The sequence below is a fragment of the Dunckerocampus dactyliophorus genome, chromosome 12 (assembly GCF_027744805.1).
Source record: "Dunckerocampus dactyliophorus isolate RoL2022-P2 chromosome 12, RoL_Ddac_1.1, whole genome shotgun sequence".
In the NCBI taxonomy this organism is placed as follows: domain Eukaryota; kingdom Metazoa; phylum Chordata; class Actinopteri; order Syngnathiformes; family Syngnathidae; genus Dunckerocampus; species Dunckerocampus dactyliophorus.
This window is the reverse complement of record NC_072830.1, coordinates 28,191,959-28,215,000: the sequence shown is the minus strand read 5'-3', so window position 1 is coordinate 28,215,000 and position 23,042 is coordinate 28,191,959. Positions and strand designations below refer to the sequence as shown.

The 23,042-nt window shown below is 41.6% G+C and overlaps 1 protein-coding gene across 3 annotated transcripts in view; it reads left to right on the top strand.

The window, feature by feature from the left end:
• Positions 1-22,775, top strand: part of dpf1 (double PHD fingers 1) — a 45,295-nt gene extending 22,520 nt beyond the window's left edge. For all 3 annotated transcript variants that reach the window (XM_054793755.1, XM_054793757.1, XM_054793756.1), the window contains exons 9-12: positions 12,012-12,131; positions 17,308-17,420; positions 18,102-18,183; positions 20,287-22,775. In XM_054793755.1, the coding sequence (XP_054649730.1) occupies positions 12,012-12,131; positions 17,308-17,420; positions 18,102-18,183; positions 20,287-20,357 (386 nt within the window). In that variant the 3' untranslated portion in view covers positions 20,358-22,775. The remainder of the gene's footprint in view (positions 1-12,011; positions 12,132-17,307; positions 17,421-18,101; positions 18,184-20,286) is intronic.
• Positions 22,776-23,042: the final 267 nt, after the last annotated feature.

The window sequence follows — 23,042 nt, the reverse complement described above, 5'->3', positions numbered from 1 at the left end:
TGATTCTTATCGATCCAGGAGGTTGCAACCGATGCAGCCTCATCTCTCGCTTGTCAAACCGGATATCCGGTTGCATCGTTCACATCCATAATCCCCACTAAATGAGGGTTAAGAAGAGTACTACTAATCCTCACTCCCTGACGCCTTAAGAGTCGCACTGGACATCGGGTTGACAGCTTGGGTTTTTAGTCATTCTGTGGACCCTGGTTCAAGCCCAGGCAGAATGCAGCTGATACCACAGACCAAGTGGAACACATTTGTAATGTTTTTTTTCGAATACCACTAATTAATGTCAAAGACGTGTGATGTGATATACACACTACGCACAAAAAGTTAGAGATATTCAGCTTTCAGGTTTAATTTCAGGCTGAACTTAAGCACACTATAACCTTTACAGGTGAATCACATTTGACCTTTTCAACTAAACTCCTAAATGCACATGTCCAACTGTTCAATGTTTCAGTACATTTTTCCCAACTTGGTGGGCATACGATTTGCCTTTCCGTGACTCATCCAGTCTCTCTGTATCTCTGCTGAAACCCGCTGATGACTCACTGTGACACTCTTAAGTTTAATGGCCGCTTCCTTCTGAGAACATCCTGTTTAAAGCCTCCCAATGGCGAGGTACTGTTGATCAATTGTTGGTGTCAAAACGTAAACAGCATGATGAAGAGGATTGTTCAAATACTAACTCTAATTGAACCACAACACTTACTGGCCATGGGTTGCACGCATTTGTGAATTATTTCCATTCAGCTCCTTGTCAGAGAACAGCAAGTTGTGTAAAAAGTATTGGAACTTTCAAAAGTTGAACGTGTGCATTCTGAGGTTAAAAAAGGTCAAATTAAGTTGACTTGTAAAGGTTATAGCTTCTGGGATGAGACACAGCACCTCAAAATCTGAGGGCATGGTTCTCAGACGGAAAAAAGTCGATTGCACCCTCCGTGTAGGACGTGAGCTTTTGCCCCAGGTGGAGGAGTTCAAGTATCTCAGGATCTTGTTCACGAGTGAGGGAAGGCAGGAGCGTGACATTGTTTCAGACCGTCGTGGTGAAAAGAGAGCTGAGCTGGAAGTTGAAAGCTCTCAATTTACCGGCCGAGCTACGCACCTACCCTCACCTCTGGTCACAAGTTTTGGGCAGTGGCTGAAAAAGCAGGATGGCTAATACAAGCGGCTGAAATAAGTTTGCTCCATTGGGTGGCTGGACTCACCTTTAGAGATAAGGTGAGCCGCTGTTCCTTCACATCGGGAGGAGCCAGTTGAGATGGCTTGTCTGGCTTCACCTTCCTGGTGAAGTGTTCCAAGCATGAGGAGGCCCATGAGAGGCCAGGAGACACTGGAGGGACTGGGAACTCCTTGGTGTCTCCTCGGTGGAACTGGAAGAGGTGGCCAGAGACTAGAAAATCTGAGTCGAGTGTTTTACACTGGGCTTCATGGTAAATTGAAAATAACTTTAACTTTTTCTGTTTAGCACCACAAATGTACATAGAATTCATTAGAAACAACATCCATTATATCCATTCAAAATCATTCAATATGTGAAATTAATTGAGTTGACTTATGACCATTTTTGCTATTGTGACAAATATGCTATATGAGGCTTTCCATAGCAATTTTTAAGAAATATACAGTAATTCCTCATTTATTGCGGTTAATTGGTTCCAGACCCGGCCGTGATAAGTTAATTTTGTCAAAGTAGGATTCCTTCTTTTTCAGTAAATAGAATATTTTCATGGTTAGAGCATAGAAAACATGTTTACGGCCTTCTAAATACGTATTATAAGATTATTAGAGCCTTCTTGGCATGAAATAACACCCCTATAGTCACCTTTCCACTCATATTACGCAATATAGTAGATATAATCAAAGAAAATAAGCAACTTAAGACATAAATTAAACTTGTGCTGGTGTGTTGCGATAAATGTGTTCCAGATGTGTGGAGGACAGGAAGTGACTTCAGGGATTCAAAATTGAGTTTTAGCTTGGCATCGAATACGTAGCCCATGTTATTATTATGATTACGATTATTATGTTGTTATTATTGTGCCTTTTGTGAGCTCATTCAAACCTGCAATAAAAGCCAGTCGTTCCGGTGATCAAGTCTTGTGCTTGTTTGTTTCACCCAACATTGAAGTAACATTACTGACACCTAGTGGCCAATGTAGACTACTGCACATCACAATTTGAATGCGTCTTCTTAATGCCTTATTATTTTAGTTCATTTCGTCATTTTTAAGCTTGAAAATGCTTAATTTAGGCAAAAAAGTAAAATTGTCTTAAATATGCATTAAAAAAACTACGAATAAGCCGTTTGCAACCACAAAACATCCTAATTTATGAATTTATATATTTTTGAAGCCACGATATTAGAACTGCAATGTGGCGAGGGAAGACTGCACTCATATTTTCTTTGAGTGTTTCATGTTAATTCATTGGAGAGAGAATAGAGCCTTTTTATTTATGAATTCAGTATATAGAAAATGCAATAAACGTACTGCACGTGTTGAGCCACAGAACTGAACGCTGCTTTCTGGATGTGTTCTGAACTTTTTCATATACACACTGACATTTTTTTCTCAGCTGTTGATTGGTTGATTGTTGCCACTGCCGCACAGCTCAGGAAAGGAAGGGAATTGGCTGTTGCCTAGCAATCTGGTTGCCGTGGATACCACCAGGGCTCCCACCTAAAGACTACACTGTTATGTACATTAAAAAAAAGACAGACAGTCATGGAGAGAGCGAGAGAGAGAGAGAGAGGGAGGCAATAAAAAGAAATAAAAGAATGAAGAAAGCTGAATTATAAGCACAGTAGAGTTAATTAAAAATAACATACAGAAAATAAGAGAGAGGAAACAAAGAGGAGAAGCAGTGTTTGTTGTACAGAATGAGAGGGGAAAGAAGTCTTTTCATGATTCATCATATAGATTCCCCCCGAGTGTTGGGCTGGTGAAGGCAGGGTAACGTTGGCTTCATTTGGTATTCTGTCTCAAGATGCTGTGCTGTGGCTTGCTGGCTGCTTGTTTTGTGGTTCTACACTTGTTTCGGCCATGTTTGAATATTCCCCCCTCACACCAGTGGAGAATAACAGCCACAGCACCTCCCAAATCCAACCTCATCCTGTCTGTTGGCATCTTTGTGTGTTTTTCTGTCTCCATCGACTGAATGTCATACATGTACAAACACCCAGCAAAGAAAACAATATGAAACAGAGTCGGAAACTCATTGATTATAAATTATAGTCGTATAATAGTATTATATTGCTTTTTTTGTCCAATTGCACTTTTACTTTCACTTTTTCAGGACAAAAAAAACATCAATTTGATAGTAAATGTCCATAAGATGACTTTTTTTTCTTTCAGCTCTTTCACATGCCAGGCTGACAGACTGTTATGGAGGTTGGGCACACATTCAAAGCCAGTTCACCCTGGAACAAAATAGGATTTATAATTTGCATTCTAACAGAGGGGACAGAAGCCTGTACTGACGTTCTTTTTTTTGTTTTTTTTTTGGGAGTGCACGAAAGAGTGCATAAAACACACAAGCACAGCCACAGGCACGTATTGCAAGGCTCCAGTGTACAGTTTAGCACACATCTGTGGCTATTTAGGAAATGAACTCATAAGTGCAGATTGCAGAATGTGAGTAGTTTGTGTGTGTGATTACAATGCAGGCATAGATCAAGTTTTATTATGCGCCAAACATCCTTACTGTGCAATGTCATTGCTGCACACACACTGTGGACACACACATGCATGCATCCAGATCCACAACGCATCGGGAGTTACGCAACCTGCTGAGTGAGTGAAAGTATCACTCGTGTGTGTGTGTGTGTGTGTGTGTGTGTGTGCAGACATGGGGGGATTGAGTATTGTTTGATGGCTGCAGTGGATAAAAACAGAGATGGACCAAAAGGAGGAAGAGAACATGGCATTGGTGCAGGCATTAATGTGATGCCAGATGTATTGTAGGACGGAATTCCAATTTCCTTTTCGCAGGTGGGGTAGAAGGGTGCCTATACTGAAGCTAGAAGGACTGAATAAGAAAAAGGTAGCAAAAAAAGCACAAAGCAGTGATGGAAGGGTGAGGCAGAGAGAACAACAGCAATAATGAGAATGTATGAAAGTGCAAAGAGGAAGGGAGAGGATGAGGATGGGCGAACATAGGCAGAGGGGAGGAAGACGGGATGAGAGGAAAAGGCGGTGACTTTTCTTCTGTGACTGACGCGTTCCATCTGACTGCATGCCTACCTTCTTGTCTGCCAAGAAAACCTGAAAATGTCTCCTTTCTTCTGTTGGTGTGTGTGTGTGTCCATGCACACATATTCCATGGTATGTGCATTGGAATCCTTTGAAAATAAAATATCCTAATGATTCCAGTTGTGTGTGTGTGGCTGTGTGGGTGTGGGTGTGGGTGTGGGTGTGGGTGAGCGTACAGCTGGACAGGCGAGGAGCACACGCTCATTCATCACATTATGGGAGAAAGTGGGGGATGGGATCGAAACTGGACAGCAAAAGTTATTAAGCAAAGGCTGGGTTGTAAATGTGTGTGTGTGTGTGTACGTGTGTGTGTGTGTGTGCGTGTGTACTGTACTGTGCTTTACTCTTGAGAGGTTCTCCTCATTAAGCAGCCAGGCGACAGGAGTGCAGAGTGTGTGCTTTCACACACGGCTGCTCCGATACAACCAGAGCTACTTTTTTTCACCTCCCTTTCCTTCCTCTTTGTATCTCCACCTCATTTTGCATTTCTTCTTCTTTTTCTTTCCTTCTTGATCTTTCTGTCATCCATTACTGCCGCTTTCCTATTGTCTTCGTTGACCTCCACATCTTTTTGTCCCCCTCACCTGTTATCATCTGGTCCCTTACATTTGCAAACAATAGATGCAACTGGCTGATTGCATTTCTTATTGTAACCAATGTCGTTTGCCTTGTTTTTGGTGCTACCGTACGCTTACCATATCAGTAATGTTGCATTTATGCAGATAATAATGCTCAGCCTTCCTGGACATTCACATTGCACACCTTGTAGTTCTTATGCTGCACTATTGGTCAATTGTATCACCTTAGAATGGTCCCCATTGCATGTATTGACCTACAGTATTCTCCACCAATTGTATTTTAGCCAGCTACACAAAACGTCTGCTTTCTGCTTTAATTGCCAACATTAGACTTTCTGAAGCATTTTAAATGTTACATTTCCTAAGGGTGTCAATATGTTTTGGCAGGAATATGGGCAGGAATGGCCTTGGTGCACTTTAAAGGACCAATAAGATAATATTGGAGTCGAATTAACCCCCATGACAGACGTGTCATGGGTCAGGTGAAGCCTATTGTAGCTGATTTTTATACCCAACATAGGATGCATATACAATTAAAGTCATGTTAAAATCTTGTCTCGTCTCGTTCTCGTAGACCCAGTCTTGTGAATTCCACGGCTTCACTATATCACGTTTCTTTGGGGGGATTAAATACGGCCTATTGTATATGTATATTTAAGCTATTTTTTAGGGGGCACTCATGTTTCTCATGTAAATGATATGATCAATAAGAGAGGCACGTCTCCCCCCATATTATTAAGACGTATTTATACGTTGTTTTAAAAAACAAACACTCGCTCCCAAAGACGCATTTATACGTCTTTTTTTGTGCGAGAGGCAAGAAGAGGTGATGATGCAAGTGCACAATAAAAGAGGTCACTTTTCTAGCAGTTTTAAGCCATAAAAACAGCCACAAGGTGGCAGAAGTGCATTTGATCAGAAGAGCCCGGCATGGATTAACATGATGTATGAACACGTTCGACAGCAAAGAGGAAGTGGTGAACTGTCAGGGTAGGGAGGACTTTCAATATTAGTGCAGACCTGCCAACGTGTATGAGTTTGTCGTACTGGCCGTGCAACTCTTGAATATGCTTGTATGCTTCACTGATCTCCATTTTGTTGCATTTCGCTGGTTTCAGTTTCGAATTCAGTCTGTACAGTGCAGATAAATATATTTCTGTCCCCCGGTGGGGGCATGCTAGAAAACAACAGAGAACCACTGTTCTAAACTAACCCATGTAGATATGCAGAGACGTTTTTATAGTCAAAGAAATCATCTCAGCTTTGTGTTATTGGTGACATAATCGCTAGTATAAACGTTTTCTCCTTCTCAATTTTTTTCACACAATATTATGACTTTATTCTCATAATATTTTGACTTTATTATCGTAAAGTTTTTCCAACTTAATTTCCCCAAAAATTGCAACTTTTTCTTTGTTATTTTTCTCATATTATAACTTTTTTTGGTACTTTTTCATATTTATATTTTTTATATATATTCTCGTAATATTTTGTCTTTATTCTTGTAAAATTACTGCTCTTTTTTTGTGTGAATTTTTTAGTTTTCTTGTATAATTGTATTTTTGGAAAGTTCTGAAGGCCAATGAAAAAAAAAAAAAAACAGCCGCAGGCTGTAAATGGCCACCGGGCTGCACTTTGGACACCCCTGATTTTCTGACTATGTGACTCTGTGAGGAAACCGGAGCAGCCGGAGTAAACCCACACGAGCACAGAGAGAACCCAGATGCAACCAAAACACTGGGCTAGGAGGCAGGTACTAACCACATAAAGAAACATACATTGTATATTACATATGCAGTGGTTTCAGTGTAGCGCAGCACGGTGGAGTCGGGGTTAGCAGATCTGTCTCACAGTCAGGCGATGTGGGTTTGAAACTTCACTGGAACTTCTCTGCGATCCGGCTTCCTCCCGCATCCCCAAGACATGCATGTTGAGACTCTAGATTGTCCATAGGTATGAATGTGAGTGTGAATGAATGCTTGTCTACATGTGCCACCTGACTGGTGGCCAGTTTAGCTGGAAGTCAGCTGGGGTGGAGGGTATGATGTGTAGAAAAGAATGATGTAGTCAGTGGATTATCCAATATGGCAAATGAGCAATGTGGGGGAAGGAGGAATTAAGATGAGGGGGTCAGAGAGCAGCACAAAAAGGAAGGGTGAGGAAAGGTAGCGTAGGTGTTGGGAGAAATCAGGAGGGGGAGAAATAAGGAATGGGGGGGGGTATTTGTGGATTCATCTCTTGCTGGATAATTCCCAGGAGGGTGTCTCTGCAACACTTGAAAGCTGTGAAGTGTGTGGTTCTGCTCATACTCCTACTGGTAATTGGAAGAGGGGCGGGGGGAGTAGGAGGAGAGGATACGGGGGGAGGCGGGTCAGTTATCGGAGGGGAGATAAAGCAGTACAACGAATGGAAATGCAGGGAAGAAGCACACAAAAAATATCTGGATGTATGGGTGTTATTTGGAATATTTGTTATTTTTTTAGTTTGTGCTCATTGTCTTCACCCCCGTCTAGTCTCAATCATCGCCCCCTCCCTCGTATGGACAGCGGGGGCATGTCTGTAGTTGCAGGCTTTAAAACAAGGCCACAGGCATTTAATCATTGATGGGCTTTTTCCCCTCCGCTAGAAGCCAGCAGGCAGCCTTGACTTGCTCACATACACGGAGACCTGCTGATTCACACCCTGGGGTCTTCAGATACGCACAAATACACATGCACACACAATCGCAGGCTGCAATGCAAACAGCAAGCTAAGTTTCGCTTGCACAGACACATAGTTAAAATGTAGCCTGAATGCGTTTCATTTTGTGTGCGCTCATGTGACTGTCTAGTGTATCCCACCAGGGATTCTGAGGCCCAATCAGCAGCAGCAAACATAAATAACATGAGCGATAAAAGCAATATATTTGACCCTAACAAGGAGACAAAAAATGTGTTTGCTTTGGCTCCAGGCATGCACAACAAAGCTTTATGTGTTTTACTGCTCGGCGCAGAGAACATCTGTCTGTGTTGATTTTCTCAAGAGTGCATCATACTACTCTGCTCAAACTGACCAAGAATAGGTACACCTGCTGCATCCAAAGACAATTCTGCATCACCTGATGCAGTGCGGTGGCTGCAGCCCCAACAACAAATATATTCATATTCAGTTGTAAATGACCACAGAAGTTCCTTCCAGTTCAGCCCACAAAATCCAGTTTGTGCTGTGGCGATGGACTTGACACGTTTACTAGTGACGTTGTAAAACCACCTGGAAGACTGCCAAATTAGATGTGTGAAATGAAGATGTGTTCATGCCCCCCTTGGGATGAATTGTAGTATCTGTGGTGATTAAGTGCATTACTTGTGCATCGTACCAATTTTGCCTCGGAAGAGTCAGCAATCTTCACATTGTAATATGCAGTCTAGGTAGCAGCTGAATTTGCACATTTCCTGATCAAATACAGGGCAGAAACGTGAGATGAGGCTACGGTGCGCATCTCCTTGCGGCTTAAGTGCGCAAGCGGAGTATACGGTCCGAGTGCACTCCATTCAGTGCACCGAGTTTGATGGCGATTTCTGTTTGTCAGCATGTTGCCAACATAATGTTTGGGGAAACGTTTGTTATACACCATGACTTACTGCAATGACTTTCTTAAAGTAGGTGCGACATTGAACGGCTACAGGACGACGAGGCACTGATCATTTCATTTCTTGTGTCCAACCTCGTAGGCTGAGCATTAAAATTCAAACGAATGTTTGAGCTTAGCGTGTTTAAACAAGAGAAATGTGAGAAAATGTTACTGCCTGTCTGAGAGTGTATAATGTGTATGGTGAGGGGTTTTACAGCTGTAAAACATACATAATTGTAAAAATATATACAGTCGTTGGCTCCTTCACAGATTTCACTTATTCCGGGTTATTTTGGGAACCCACCTCCCGTGATAAACGAGGGAACACTGTGTAGACTTTTATGCGATTTATTGAATCCTACGTCGCAATCTTCCATGACCAAGGAAGTAACGTCTAACTAACAAAGAGGTGGACAAATACACAATTATTTATTTTTGTCAATTCTGTTAACAATTAAGCCTTGGTGAAGGTTTGCAGTCTACAAAGTGGCATTGTAGTTTTGGTGCTCATTAAAAGTATTGCTAAAAACAACATATCTAACGGGGCCTATGACCGTATTCAATGAGGCGTATGACAACATGAGCTGTGGCAAGCCAACGTGTAATTACAATATTCCTACTGAATCATCCTAAATCAGGTAGAAAATGATGATTTGAATGATCTGACAGTCTGGTGATTTTTAATAAAAGCAACCACAACTAAAGCACAAACCGGGACACCATCTATCTAACGCTTGCCATTACAGGTTTGATCAACTGCAGAGAATATTTGCTATAATGAAAAGCAGATACCACCAAAGTCTCAGAATGTTATCTCTGGCAAAAAGATAATTAAAATTGTGATAGACCGATCTGTCTTATGACTAAGATAACGCAGCGAGCAATAGCCACTTATTTTAATGTTGTGGTGCTTTAAAAGCCCTGAGTACTTCACGGTAACAAGCACATTTTAAATATATTTTATATGTGCTGTAATGCTGTTTTGATCCGACCCTTCTTGCTGTTAAGCTGTGCGTGTTATTATATTTATACTTAGGACTAGTATTTCTGGTTTATAGTCTCGGTGTGTGTACAGTATAACCTTGTTAAATACTACTCAACAAGTAAAGGGAACACATCATCATCACAGTGTCTTCACTACAAGGATATCAACCTCTCTAATTAGGAAGCAATAATGATTGCTCATCAATTTGACGTCCGTCTGTGCAAATGGGACAGACACCAGGTAGAAAGGAGAGGCAATTAGCAAGATAAACCCTATTAGGAATGTTTTTGCAGGTGGTCGCCACAAACCATTTCTTGTTCATTCATTTAGTGCAGTTCTCCCAGGATGACACAAGCATTAGATTAGTTTGTGTATTGATTCGATACCGACACAGGACCAGTATCGCCAATACTTGAAACATTTCTTAAGATCATTTAATGATTTTGTGATTTGTGCCTTTTAATTTGTTGATAATGATGATAATGAAAATACAACACAGCAACAATACTGTAAGACAATGTAATAATATCAACAAGTAACACAAGTATTCCCTTTTAATTACTTTATGACATTCAACTGTTGGGTCCAAATTCAGTCAACAGTGCAAAATAGGTAAACAAAAGCAAAAACTACACATCATTTGGCTTTTTGCCCCCAAAACCCTCCTGTGTCCAGTGACTTATTACGAGTTTGTAAACAATATGAGAATATTGCTGATGAGTTCATCCCGAAGTCGGTCAGACCGTGAAATATGGCATTGCCACTGTGAATGATAATACACGTAATATGGAAGTGGCAGTGCGCAAGGCAGGATTGGAACCACACATGAAGTGCTTTGCGCACACTATAAACCTTTCAATCCAACCCACCTCTGTGTTCCCAGCATCACTCATCATTCGGTGAGTGCTTTCTTTCATCGGAGTTCAACAGCTACGGCGGCATTATTGTCCAAGCAGAAGCTGTTGTAATTCTACATTTGATCAAAGTTACTTCAGATTTGTCCAATCAAAACACAATCGTTGCATAAGACTTCCCGGTACAGCACTCTAAGCGTCATGGGAAGTGCAATTCTTTTAGCGTAAACATAAAGCTAATCTACTGCAATCTGCAATCCATGTTCCATGCGTCTTCACATAAATACATTTCAACATAAATGTTTAGTAGTAGCCCAACTGCCCTCATTATTTTAGCTTTTATCATTTTTAAGTTTTAGTTTCAGTTTGTGGAAAGAAGTTCAACAGCTAAAAGCATCATGTTTCGGTCATGCAAGCAAAGTAGACATTTAAAAATGTACCTGCATTGTACCTGGCCTTTATTTTGTCATCGTAGTTTTCTTAAAAGTAATGTTAAAATACTGTCTGGTATCGTTCTCGTGAACTCAATATCCTGCATCGTCTCGTGAGCTGAGAGTATCGTTACACCCCTAATACAAGCATAACACCGTCAAAAGAGGAGATAGCGGCTGGGTCAGGGATACTCTGAAGAGACTTTCAATGATCCTTTTTATATTCTTGAGCAGTGTGCACTATCACTTGCACTGTTTAGCGTTTCCACATGTTCCCGTGCTTCTTGTCTGTTTCAGTTGTCGCTGGCTCTTGTCCTGATCACGGACTTGTTAAGAATTATTTTACTCATCGGAGGATTAAAGCTCGGCCCTGCTAGATGCAAGAGTCAAATCTCTCTCCTCGGTTTTCCTTCCCTTCTTTTCCTCTTTTCAATCACATTATCACCCTCTCCTCACCCTCTACCCCCTTCCGGCCAAACAAAATTCCAGGCTGGAATGGAGGGATTAATGACCTCTCGCTCATGTGAACACGCACACACACACACACACACACACACACACACACACGCACACACACACACACACACCCAAGCACATGCTATTGTCTTCCTACATGTCTGTGGATTTATCTGTTGTTTTTTCTGCACATGCATGTGTGAGTGTATGAGCAAATGTATACAATGCATTTCATGGAGCATGCATTGCATCTTGGAGAAAGACACAGTCTGCAGAAGTCATGTGATTGCTTCCGTTGAAGCTATTATGCAATCAAGAGCAGAACAAGGAGCAGAGCCATTACAGAGATGGACATAAAGCCTTGATTGCTTTGTCCTATCGTGTAGTCCTGCCCCCTGGTGGTAGGAGCGCATGGCTTTGGGTTGGGAACACGCCGGACAAATAGGACAGACGGGGTGAAGACAATAGCAAAATAAAAGGATTAAAGGTTTGCAGTAATGAAATGCTTGCAATTAATAGTTGTGTAAAGCCGGTGGACCAAATTGTTGTCATTTTAAAACAATGTTTTCTTTTTCATATAATGAAAAGTGCATTCATAAAACAGTTAACTGTACAGGCAATGCTTTGCTGTTGTAAGTATAAAGAGAACATAAGCACCGTCTAATAGAACTCATTAAACTAAAATAGAGCAAATCTAGTCACCCTTTGATGAAGCCTGATAGCGGACGTCGTCGTTCTTTTGCTCTAACTCTAACTTTCAATCTCCAGTGACAGATACTACTACTGAAGTCTTCCAACCTGCTTGCTAATCCACGTTCTGTTTTTTTCTTCCCTCCGCCAGCCAAGAAAGCGGCTGACGGCTCGGTCATCGCCAACGGATACTGCGACTTTTGTCTCGGCGGCTCAAAGAAGACTGGCTGTCCCGAGGACCTTATTTCCTGTGCGGACTGTGGACGCTCAGGTAGGGCAAAGATGAAGGGGATGTTTGGGAGGACCAAGGTGGTCCTCTGTTAATGCGCAGGGCAATGCCTCCTTTATTCACGATAGACATCAAGTAGACGACACTACAGCAAATGAAGTAAACACTTTATGGATGGACCATACCAATGTTTTTCTATTCAGCCCATCTCCAATGGTGTCAAACAAAAACAAGATTTTTATGTTTCAAGCAGTTATGAGATTGCCGGTCTTTAACTATGGTGGCCCAAATGGACAAATTACAGTGGAACCCGCTTAAGTCGAACAAGTCATCAAGTCCCAGTCCGTGTGTTCTTGCTATTATTAAAAAGTGCCCGCTAAAGTTGCCAATGACATGCAGTACACGGTCGACCGCTTTTGTTCATGTCAAATTTGAGACCCATCTTACCCATTCTGGTAATTTATATGAAAAATCGGTCAGTTTACGTTGACGTGTTGTAGTTAGGGTTGGGCATCGTTTGAATTTGAGCGATTGGTTTAAATGAGGGCGCTAAGCAAAGCTCTTGGATGAAATGTATGAACGTTTCCACAATTTTTTCTAATTACATGAACTTTTTATGATTAACTTTACTATGAATTTCTCACAGGGCTATTTTTAAGCAGCATATAAATATCAAACCATTGAACTTGAACATACAGTAAATGTTTTGAAGTCTCTTTACATAGGAGTACGTAGCACGTTCTATTTTTGAAAATCTCATGAAAAAACAATGACGCAGCCAGAGAGTGTCTTATGATGCAGAATTGACCATGTTACTGAGTTCCCACTAACGTGCGTGCAGGATATCAAACAAGTACAGTGAATGGAGTAACACTTAACGCAGGTTCTGGTCAACTTCCTGGCTAAAGCTAGCGTTAACGTCAGGTGGTTTGTCAATGAAAAAGTACACAGCCTTACGTTAGATGGATATTTGAATTTGATACTTACCTGTATACTTAAAATGTTTTTAGTAGCCTGGCGTTTGTAAATGTTGCACTGCGCCGACCGTTAATTTTTTTGCAGAATTTCCGCCAAACTAGCGAGCGCCGGCGCACACTGTCCACGTTTGAAATAGATGAACACAAACGCTTCCTTCCGCTTCTTCTTCATTGGTATTCGCCGCCATCTTCTTCGTTGGTGTTATGCGGACATTTTTTCCAGTCGGCGGGCTAGTCAATCGCCGAACGTAGGCATGGAAATTTAAAGAAATGAACGATTCCGGGAGAATCGGAATGTCGATGCTCAATGCCCAACCCCAGTTGTAGTATTGTTAACTTCCTCATTCAATATCCACTGTATGGTTACGCAGCATTAAAACCTGCACACAGTGACTTCCTGTTTTAAGCTTTTTAGCTTGTCCGAAGAAAAAAGAAAGATTATAATAAAAAGAAGATTTCTGCGTGGATGTGTCATTATGGCCAAGACGTGCAGGAGAAAGAAATTAGCGCAGCATCTCTGTTAGATGAGAGTATCAAATATCGTAATGATGATGATGCAGGACGTCTGTGCACAAATCAGCCTTTTATTGGCGTCTACCAAACAGTTCTGTATGTCATACAACAGTGGTTCGCAAACCTTTTACAGCGGCGTACCCCTTCAGACGTTTGATCTGAAGCCATGTACCCCTACTCCTGCACACTGAACCAATATCAACTCTTTATCTGAATTAACATGAAATATTGGACATAATTAATCGGTTAATTAGTTTGGTAGTAATTACAGGATAAAAATGTGTATTTGTCATGGTCACAGTTCGATAAAGTTTCAGATGAGCACTGATAGATAAGTAATCATTGACATATCTTTTATTCCACTTTGATGCTGGCATCCTTCTGTGTGAATGGGATGGATTAGAGCGTCACCTTTTTGTCCACTCGCGATGGCTCTGGTTTAAGTCTGCATATGAATTTAACACCAAATTGAAGGGGAAAGTTTCACAATCAAGATAAAGCAGTATCCGAAGTACAAAATTACATACAACCAACGATAAAGCTTCATTTTGGAGGGAATCGCCGCTCACAGTGGTGGGTTTTCAGTGCTGCGCCATGCGGGGACTGGAACGCCAAAATAAATGAAATATTCCAGATTAAACACTCCTAATGCACAAAATAATCATCAAACTTCCTCATTTATTCATATGATGCACACAGAGCAATGAACGACTTCATGCTCTGTCTCCTTTCCGCTCCGTTCTCCTTGCGTCGTGAGACATTCAGGTGCACTCGTAATTGTGAATGTTAGCGCCAATTGTTGTTCATTTTTATTCACGTACCCCCATGACAATTGGTGTACCCCACTTTGGGAACCTAGGCCTTACAACAAGAGGCACTCCGCGCTTCCACGGGGCCAGCGTGGCTCGGCTACTCTTCAGGCAGCAGGCAAACGCCACTGCCCCCTATCGGCCAATCACTGAATCACATCCATACACAATACTCCTGTCTGTACAATATCATATGAAAGCAGAAGAATCAAAATAAACAAATAGGGGAAAGCAATGTCAACAAACTGTCACAGACTTATAAAAAATAAGATAATATCCAAGCAATGGTTCAACAACAGCCTGCCTGCGTCGACATCAGTCAGCCAGTCTGAGGGCCATCGAGATAAGCGGGTTCCATTGTACAAAGAATGGGGTCCCTTTAGTGCAGGAATCTAAATAGCGGGCAATGTAGAGGGCATAGTCGGTGCTTTTCTTGATGGTTGCATCTGGAAATTATACTTCGATCTTATTTGTAGCATTTCTCAGTTTCATTATTTAAAGAAAAAAACACATTTCAGAGAGTACAGTTCAGTCTGATTCCAAGCCTTTATTTATGCTAGAAATATTTCTCTGTTAGAATTCTACGGCTTTAGAATCTGCTTTGGGAAACTGTAAGGTTATTGGTGGCAAGAAAAAACTATAACTAAGAGTAAACAGGAAGCCCACACAGCTATTCAGGGCTAAAGTTCACTCAGCTCAATTTCAACAATTTATTCTGGTCATGTCAACAAAACACACAAGAAGTCCCTGAGGCCAGTGGACGTAGCGGTTATAAACTGGTTCAGTTGAGATGAGTCAACTTTAGTCCTAAAGTTATGCATTGTTAACTTTGGTAGCTTGGAATACGATGTAACATTGCAACATACTGTAAATTCCGCTGTATAAGCCACACCCACTAAATTTAGAGGAAAAAACACATTTGTACATATATAAGCTGCACCGGTGTATAAGACGCATGCGTCCATGTCATAAAATGGCATATTGTGGCACGCACGAGTCCATGAGGACCAGGAAGTTCTTTATTTGACAGGAGCCAATCACGAGCTATGAAAAAAACTCACAACGAGCTTGTCAACCCATCGGAAATTGCAGCAGGTCATTACTCAATATGACAGTCTGGCTCACGATGCCATCTTGCAAACAACAGTAAACTCATCACGCAGCAACTTAACACTCCAAAGGTATACCTAATAAATGTACAAACATGTACCACTACGGGTTTAAAATGGAAAAAAAAAACATTTTAAAGTTTTCCCATAATAGGTTTCATTTGAGCAAAGCATTACATTGAAGGACAAGCAGCAGAGAAAATGGATGGATGGCGCTGCAGTGCTGCCTCTGTCCACCAGAGGGAGCCAGAGGAGCCCGGACCTTAGAGCCCAGAGGGAGGCTGACGTCATTGCAGCGCCGCCAATGAATGTGTTGCTCAGACGCAATGCATTATGGTAAAACTTTAAAAGAGTTGGGGGGTTTTTTTCAAACTCGTATTGGTACATGTTTGTATGTTTGCCAGGTATACCCTTTGAGTGTTAAGTTGCTGTGTGATGAGTTTAGCGTTCTTAGTGTTATGTTGTTTTACTGTGATATAAAATGACCTCCTGCAATGGGTTGTGTGCACTGACAGCTCATGATTGGCTCATGCTAAAGAAAGCGCTACCGTTTTCTCACTGACTCGCGAGCGGCACAGTATTTACACAATTAGTCGTAGTTCTGAAGTAAAGGAGATGTCACAAGATTAGAATTTAGCCACAAATTAGCCGCACCGCCGTATAAGCCGCAGGGTTCAAAGTTCAAGAAAAAAGGAGTGGCTTGTACACCGGAGTTTACGGTAAGTTGTTTTTACCAGGATTTTACGGTTTCACACAGCCATGACAAAAAATCCATGAAATACACACACAATAAACACACAGTTTCATGCAAGTGGCTCCAAGGTTCCATCATTACGATGTTGATACATGCTCAAAATTCAAATCTGCCCAAATTCCAATTGGTCTGCTTTTTACAATGACCTGCTATTTTTCTTTTTTTTCTTTTTACAATACAGCTGTAAATATTTCTTTGTTTCCATTTTCTCATCTGAAAAAATGTTGTATGCTGCATGCATTTTCCATAAACCATTGTTTTTTCCTGAGAGTGGTCTTCTCACATGAATTTGCGTTCTGAATATGAACTGAGTCTGATGTTGTCTCTGCTGTATAATTTCTTCAACTTATTATCTTATCCATTTGTGTCTTGAGTGGTGTGAATGCTGAAAACATTGTACATCCATGAAGTCTTTCTAAATGCAAAGGTTGCATATAAAATAGGTTTGTTGTATTTTGATTTAATTGTATGATATGTATGTATATAATGTCTATCTATTTGTTTCTTTATGTCTAATAATAAAAAAACAGATGAAAAAAGATGTGATTTGTAATGAATGGGCTAAAGCATGCAAAACACTGGTATGGTCCTTATTGAATTAGAAATAACTCTTGTGAACTCATGAAATAAGAACCAAATTATTGTTTTATTAGTTCTAATCATGACAGACAAAATGATGGAAATAAGATCGGAAAACTCGAAATGAAGCCCCATTACTTGGTATATTACATGAAATATTTTTACTTTATGACCAAAAAACTTGCCAATATTCACAAAGCATATATTTTCATCTGATAATTCACTGTTACATTTCGATAATCAGTTCCAAACAATCAAAAAAGGAACTCTTGATCATCAAATCAAATAGACGCCACTGTTGAACTCCCCTCAAATCTGACAGATCACTTTCAAGAAGCAATCTAATTCCTGGATAGCCATCCACTAGTAGGTGGATGAGGGCTGGCAACCCTCACAGTACAGCAAGTAGTGGTGAAAACTGTGTGGGCATGTGTGTGTGTGTGTGTGTTTTGTATGCGTGTGCGTGCGTGCACCCAGGCCACCCGTCCTGTTTGCAGTTCACAGTGAACATGACAGCTGCAGTGAGGACTTATCGCTGGCAGTGCATCGAGTGCAAGTCCTGCAGCCTGTGTGGCACCTCTGAGAACGACGTAAGACTTTTACCAAAAGATGAGGTTTTTTTTGTTCATGTTGGAACATGTGTGGCACCGCACCTGCTCGGTGCACATGTGAAAACACCTTCGAAGTGGCACATTTCAAAGATGTTTTTGTGCAAAATTCTACCGCTGTAAATTCTCACAAAAACAGGAAGTTTCAAATGGTTGTTTTTGTTACATGAGGATGCAGTCAGGCAGCCTGTTGTTGCTGATTTTGGGCGAAAGGACGACACAGCGGACTGGTCGCCGGGCAGTCACTGAGCAATTATGATGAAGGCCTCAAGTGGTGATTCATCTAAATCTGAGTTGTATTTCTCAAATTTTTCCACACCCAACAAAAATCTACTACGGTACTCACAAAGAGTGATTGATATTATGGATATTGGAGTTTCCAAATTTCAACATGAACCTAAAACGCACTCTAACCTTTACAGGTAAACTTAATTTGACCTTTTTTAAACCTTTGAATGCACGAGCAGTGTATCTGTCAGTGTTAACAAATAATAATACTTCTATGGTACTGTTTAGTACCGGACCGGTCACACATTTCTATTTAGAGCAAAAGACAGTGTATTTAAACTTTGAATTGAATGTTGTTACCGTTCAAGAATATTCAACTTTTGGCATAATTTATGAAAAATTATCCATTAAATTGCACACTCTCTTCTGTTCCAGGATCAGCTGTTGTTCTGCGATGATTGTGACAGAGGCTACCACATGTACTGTCTGAGCCCTCCTATGTCAGAACCACCAGAGGGTATGCAACTGCTTTCATAACCAACTTTGAATTTGAGTATTTAGTTAGAGCAGTGGTTCTCCACTGGTTTGGCTGCGGGACCCACGATCACAACATCAGCACAATCCACAGCCCACATTCCCGCCTTTTTTCAACTCAAATTTCTCAAATACCTTATTTTAATGAAAACACGGTGCAGTTTGAATTTGAGGTACGGCGATCCCTGTTTATGGCGGTTAATTTGGTTCCAGACCCAACCGTGAAAAGTGAATTTCCGCGATGTAGGACTCGTTATTTTTAAATGGAATTTTCACATAGAAAACCTGTTTACCGCCTTCTAGATATGGTTTTAACATTATTAGAGCCCTCTAGACATGAAATAACACCCCAATAGTCACCATTGCGCTTGTATTGTCCAATATAGTAGACATACTAAGAGCAAATAAGCCATTTAAGACTTGTGCACGTGTGTGTCGCTATAAATGTGTTCCCTGGGGGAGCGGACAGGAAGTGACAGGACAGGAAGTGATGTCGGGGGCTCTGACTTGAGCATCAGCTATGCGTGGGTAATGGATGCAACAGCAGTCTATGTTTTATTAGGGATTTTTATTAAGGATTATTATGCCTGTTGTGAGGTCATTCAAACCTGCAATAAAAGCCTGTTGTTGGTGATTGTGCGTCTCACCAAACATTACAGTATCATTACTGACACCTAGTGACCAGTGTAGAATACTATACATCAATGTCTTTGAAAGCGTCATTTGAATGCCTTATATTTGTATTTTAGTCATTTAGCCATTTTAATGCTTCAAAATGCGTTATTTAGACAAAAAAATGCAACATTTGCGCAATATCCACATTTTTGTACTAATAATAGGTCATATTCAACCCACGAAACAGCATAATTTATTTCTTAATATATTTTTGAAAAACTGTGATAAAGTGAAGCCTCAAAATTTGAAAAACAAAGAAAATATGCTCAAGAAAATTGTTTTTCGGCTCCAACCGTATTATATTCTGTGCTACATTTTGAAAGCCCTGCTCTCTCCTGTGAACAACACTGGAGGCACACTGTGGCATCTGTTACAGCCCCTCAGTGACGGCTTGAAGGAACTCATCATATATGAAAATGCTACCATTGCTGACTTTGACAAAGAGTTTTAAGGTCAAGCAAGACATTACATTCAGAGTTGGATCCCTGGCTAAAACCAAACCATGACGCAAGGAAAACTAAACAAAAGAGTCTTGCTGCTTCCTCAGCCTTTACAGCCTGCAGGTGTTCCAGTTCAGCCAATAGGACTGTGAATATCGTCATAAGCCTGCCAAGGCCAAAGCTGAGAGATCAGACATTACAGTCAGACACAAAGTGAGGACGTGTGTGCTTGCACAGCAGGGTGCCGGGCGCACCTAAACTATTACTGCTGAAATGTAGGTGCCTTTTACTCCAGATGCATGGATCTATGAACATGCGTAATGGTGTTGTCATAGAAATAAGTAGGACCAAGATCATCTGTTACCATGGCAAAAGTGTCCCTACGGTGAACGTCAACAGCAGAGGTGCCACTTTACTCCAACACTCATCGTCTGCCCACACATCGGTGCAACAACATTGTAGGTTAAGATTCAGCATTCATAAGCAAAAAGGTTGTGATGCCCGCGTGTTTGTTCTTCATTAATGTCACAAATCCTGTGGCCAAATCCGCACTAACCTCGGTGGTGTGGAAAAAGTGTAAATATTTCAGATCATCAAACAAATGTAAATATTAGTCAATGACAACACAACTGAACACAAAATGCAGTTTTTAAATGAAACACGAACACGGCCCTGTGTGAAAGTGAATAATAAAAAGTGCATTTTTCGCTCAGTTGTGTTGTCACTGACTAATATTTGCATTTGTTTGATGATCTGAAACATTTAAGTGTGACAAACATGTCAATAAAATCAGAAATCAGGAAGGGGCAAACCACTGAACTTGTCAGACGCCCTCCATCCGCTAACAGCAGGTGATGACATCAGGCCTTCGTTGACAGCATTACTTCACGATGTGGAATGAGAGATTTACATGAACACTGATTGAACTCGAGCTTTGTGCGTCTACGTGTGTGTGTGTGTGTGTGTTTCAGGGAGCTGGAGCTGTCATCTGTGTTTGAGACAACTGAAGGAGAAGGCCTCAGCCTACATCACCCTCACTTAATCTGCAGAGGGACCTTCCTCCTCTCCCAAACATTCCCTCTGTCGCCCCCTGACTGTCTGTGCGTGCCTCGGCTGTCCCTTCTCCTTGATTTGACTCACCTTTCACAGAAACCAACGACTCTGCATCAATTCTAGAACGTCTCTTCGGAGGAGAACTAACCTCTAGCGTCCATTTGTGTCACTCACACTCCTTGCTGTTGATGGATGACCCCGTCCAACACCATGACACACACACACACACACACACACACCTACACACACTTTTCTCCTCCTCTGGCTCAAACAAATTCATCAGCCAGCAATAGGTTTGCTCCAAAGACACACACTCCAGCCTGCCAAGGGCACTTTGGAGCAACACTACACCACTGGAGAACCTCTTAAGAGCCCTCAGAAGAGCCCTAATGAGCTTTGGCTGCAACTCAGTCAAGTAGTGAGTGAGAATTAACAAGATGGATGGGCACGAGGCAGAGGACGTGACTTGGAAGACACTGGACAACAATGGAGCAGTATGTTTTAGTCGTAAAAACTGTGGAAAATAAACTTTACCCCCTATTAAAGTTGGCAGAGTCAACTTCCTGGATAGGCTTTTGCTGCCCCAGGCAGTTTCCAATAATTGTACAGAATTCAGACTGATTCTAAAACTCTGCTCTTGAAGAGAGCGAAGCATTGGAGCTTAAACCACCGCACCCTGCATGGGATTCTCACAGACTTTGGAATGGATGGTGAAGGTTCTCGTGCTTGTGTGGAGGAATCAGCTACCATCAAAAAGACAATTTAGGCTTTGGATGTCCTCACTTTCCCCTCTTGGAGATAATGACTGTGAACACCACCAGGCGCTCGGTGTGTATTGTCAGTGTGTTGTTGAGAATGTAGGATTGCTGTGTCTGGTCTTTTTCAACATTTAGGATTTGTTTTTCTATCATGATTTTTCATTTGCATGTTGTAAGTTCAAGCACCTCGGGATCTTGTTCACGAGCAGTGAAGGCTGGAGCTCGAGATCGACAGGCGGATCGGTGCAGCGTCTGCGGACATGCAGTCTCTGTAACGGACCGTCGTGGTGAAGAGAGAACTGAGCTGAAAGGCAAAGCTCTCACTTTACCGGTCGATCTGCATTCCTACCCTCACCTTTGGGTGGTGACCAAAAGAGCAAGATCATGCATACAAGCAGCTGAAATGGGTTTCCTCTGCAGTGTGGATGGACTCACCCAAAGAGATGGGGTGAGGAGCTTGGCCATCTGAGAGGAGCCAGATTAGGTGGCTCACACATTTAGTCCGGATGCTTCTTGGACGCCTCCCTGGTGAGGTCCGGTCGCAAGGAGGCACCGGGGTAGACCTCGGACACGCTGGAGGGACTATGTCTCACAGCTGGCCTGGGAACACCTCTGTGTCCCCCCAGTGGAACTGGACGAGGTGGCTGGAGACCTGGAAGTCTGGGCTTCCCGACTGACACTTCCAGCCCCGCCACCCAGACCCGGATAAGCGCAAGGAAGTAAATGGCTGGATGTTGTTGTTTTGATTTTGATAATGGAACTCTAAAAGAAAGCACACTTAATTGGCAATCATGTGTTTGTGATAAGAGCTGTTTTGGCCAAATTAGGTGTGTTTTGCGTGTCTGTGCGTGTGGATGTGACCAGTGCAGTAGCTGTAGCTAAAGCCCCACTCAGTGGGAGTTTTGTGTGTAGGAGGGATGTCATTTGAATGTGAGGAAAACCAACGTTTTCCTGTTTGTGCTTTCCAGCAGTGATGGAGATGAGACAAAGTCATTGCTTTTACCAGGAAACGTCACAGGTACTGTTACGACGACTGTATAAGTACGGGCCAGTCTCCTGAAAGGGACACCAAAAGCATGACAGAGCAAGAAAAATTGAAATGAGTTATTTTCTAACCAATCTGCATAATAATCACTTGAATATATATTGCTGTTGTCTTTATCTATCACGATAACGTTTTTAAACTGACCTCAAATTGTCACAAACATGCTCCAAAATAGTATTTAACTCTGTGCGAAGCTCCACACTGTGTTCTCCAGTAACATACGGTATTTCACCTTCCACCATACTTCCACGAAAGCATGATGGAAAAAAAAACAAAAAAAACAAAAAACAGTTCCACAAAATTGATAAGAAAAAACTGTACACTTCCTTGAATCGGTTTTAGTTACATTGTGTGCGGACTATGCGGGTTTTGTCGGAGTGTGGTCAACGTACATGTTTTGGATGCAGCAACATTTGTTTGGTGCACAGTGAGGTGTCATACTTGGGAAATCAAAGCATCTAAAACGTACAGTAAGTTCTACCATTTACAGTGTTCCATCGCGGCTCACCTTTCACGGATTTGCTGTTTCGCGGGTTTTTTTGTGCAATTTTAGTGGGGTTTTTGTACTTTTTTTTTTTTTTTTTTTTACTTTTTTTGACGCTAACCATTGCACAAAAAGTTGGACTTGTGTACATGCTGAAAGAAGGTAGACACTCGGGAATACTGTAAATGAATCTTTGGCTGGAGGAGGAGGATGAGGATACAACAACAATATTTTATAACAAGGATACAATAATGCTTCAGTGCAGCGCTGCCAGGACGAAGAGGCACGGCCAGAGGAGTGAAATATGCCTGAGTCACTTAATAATTTCATTTGTCCAACCTCGTAGGTTAAGCATTAAAATTTAGAGTGTTTAAACAAGAAAGAAAT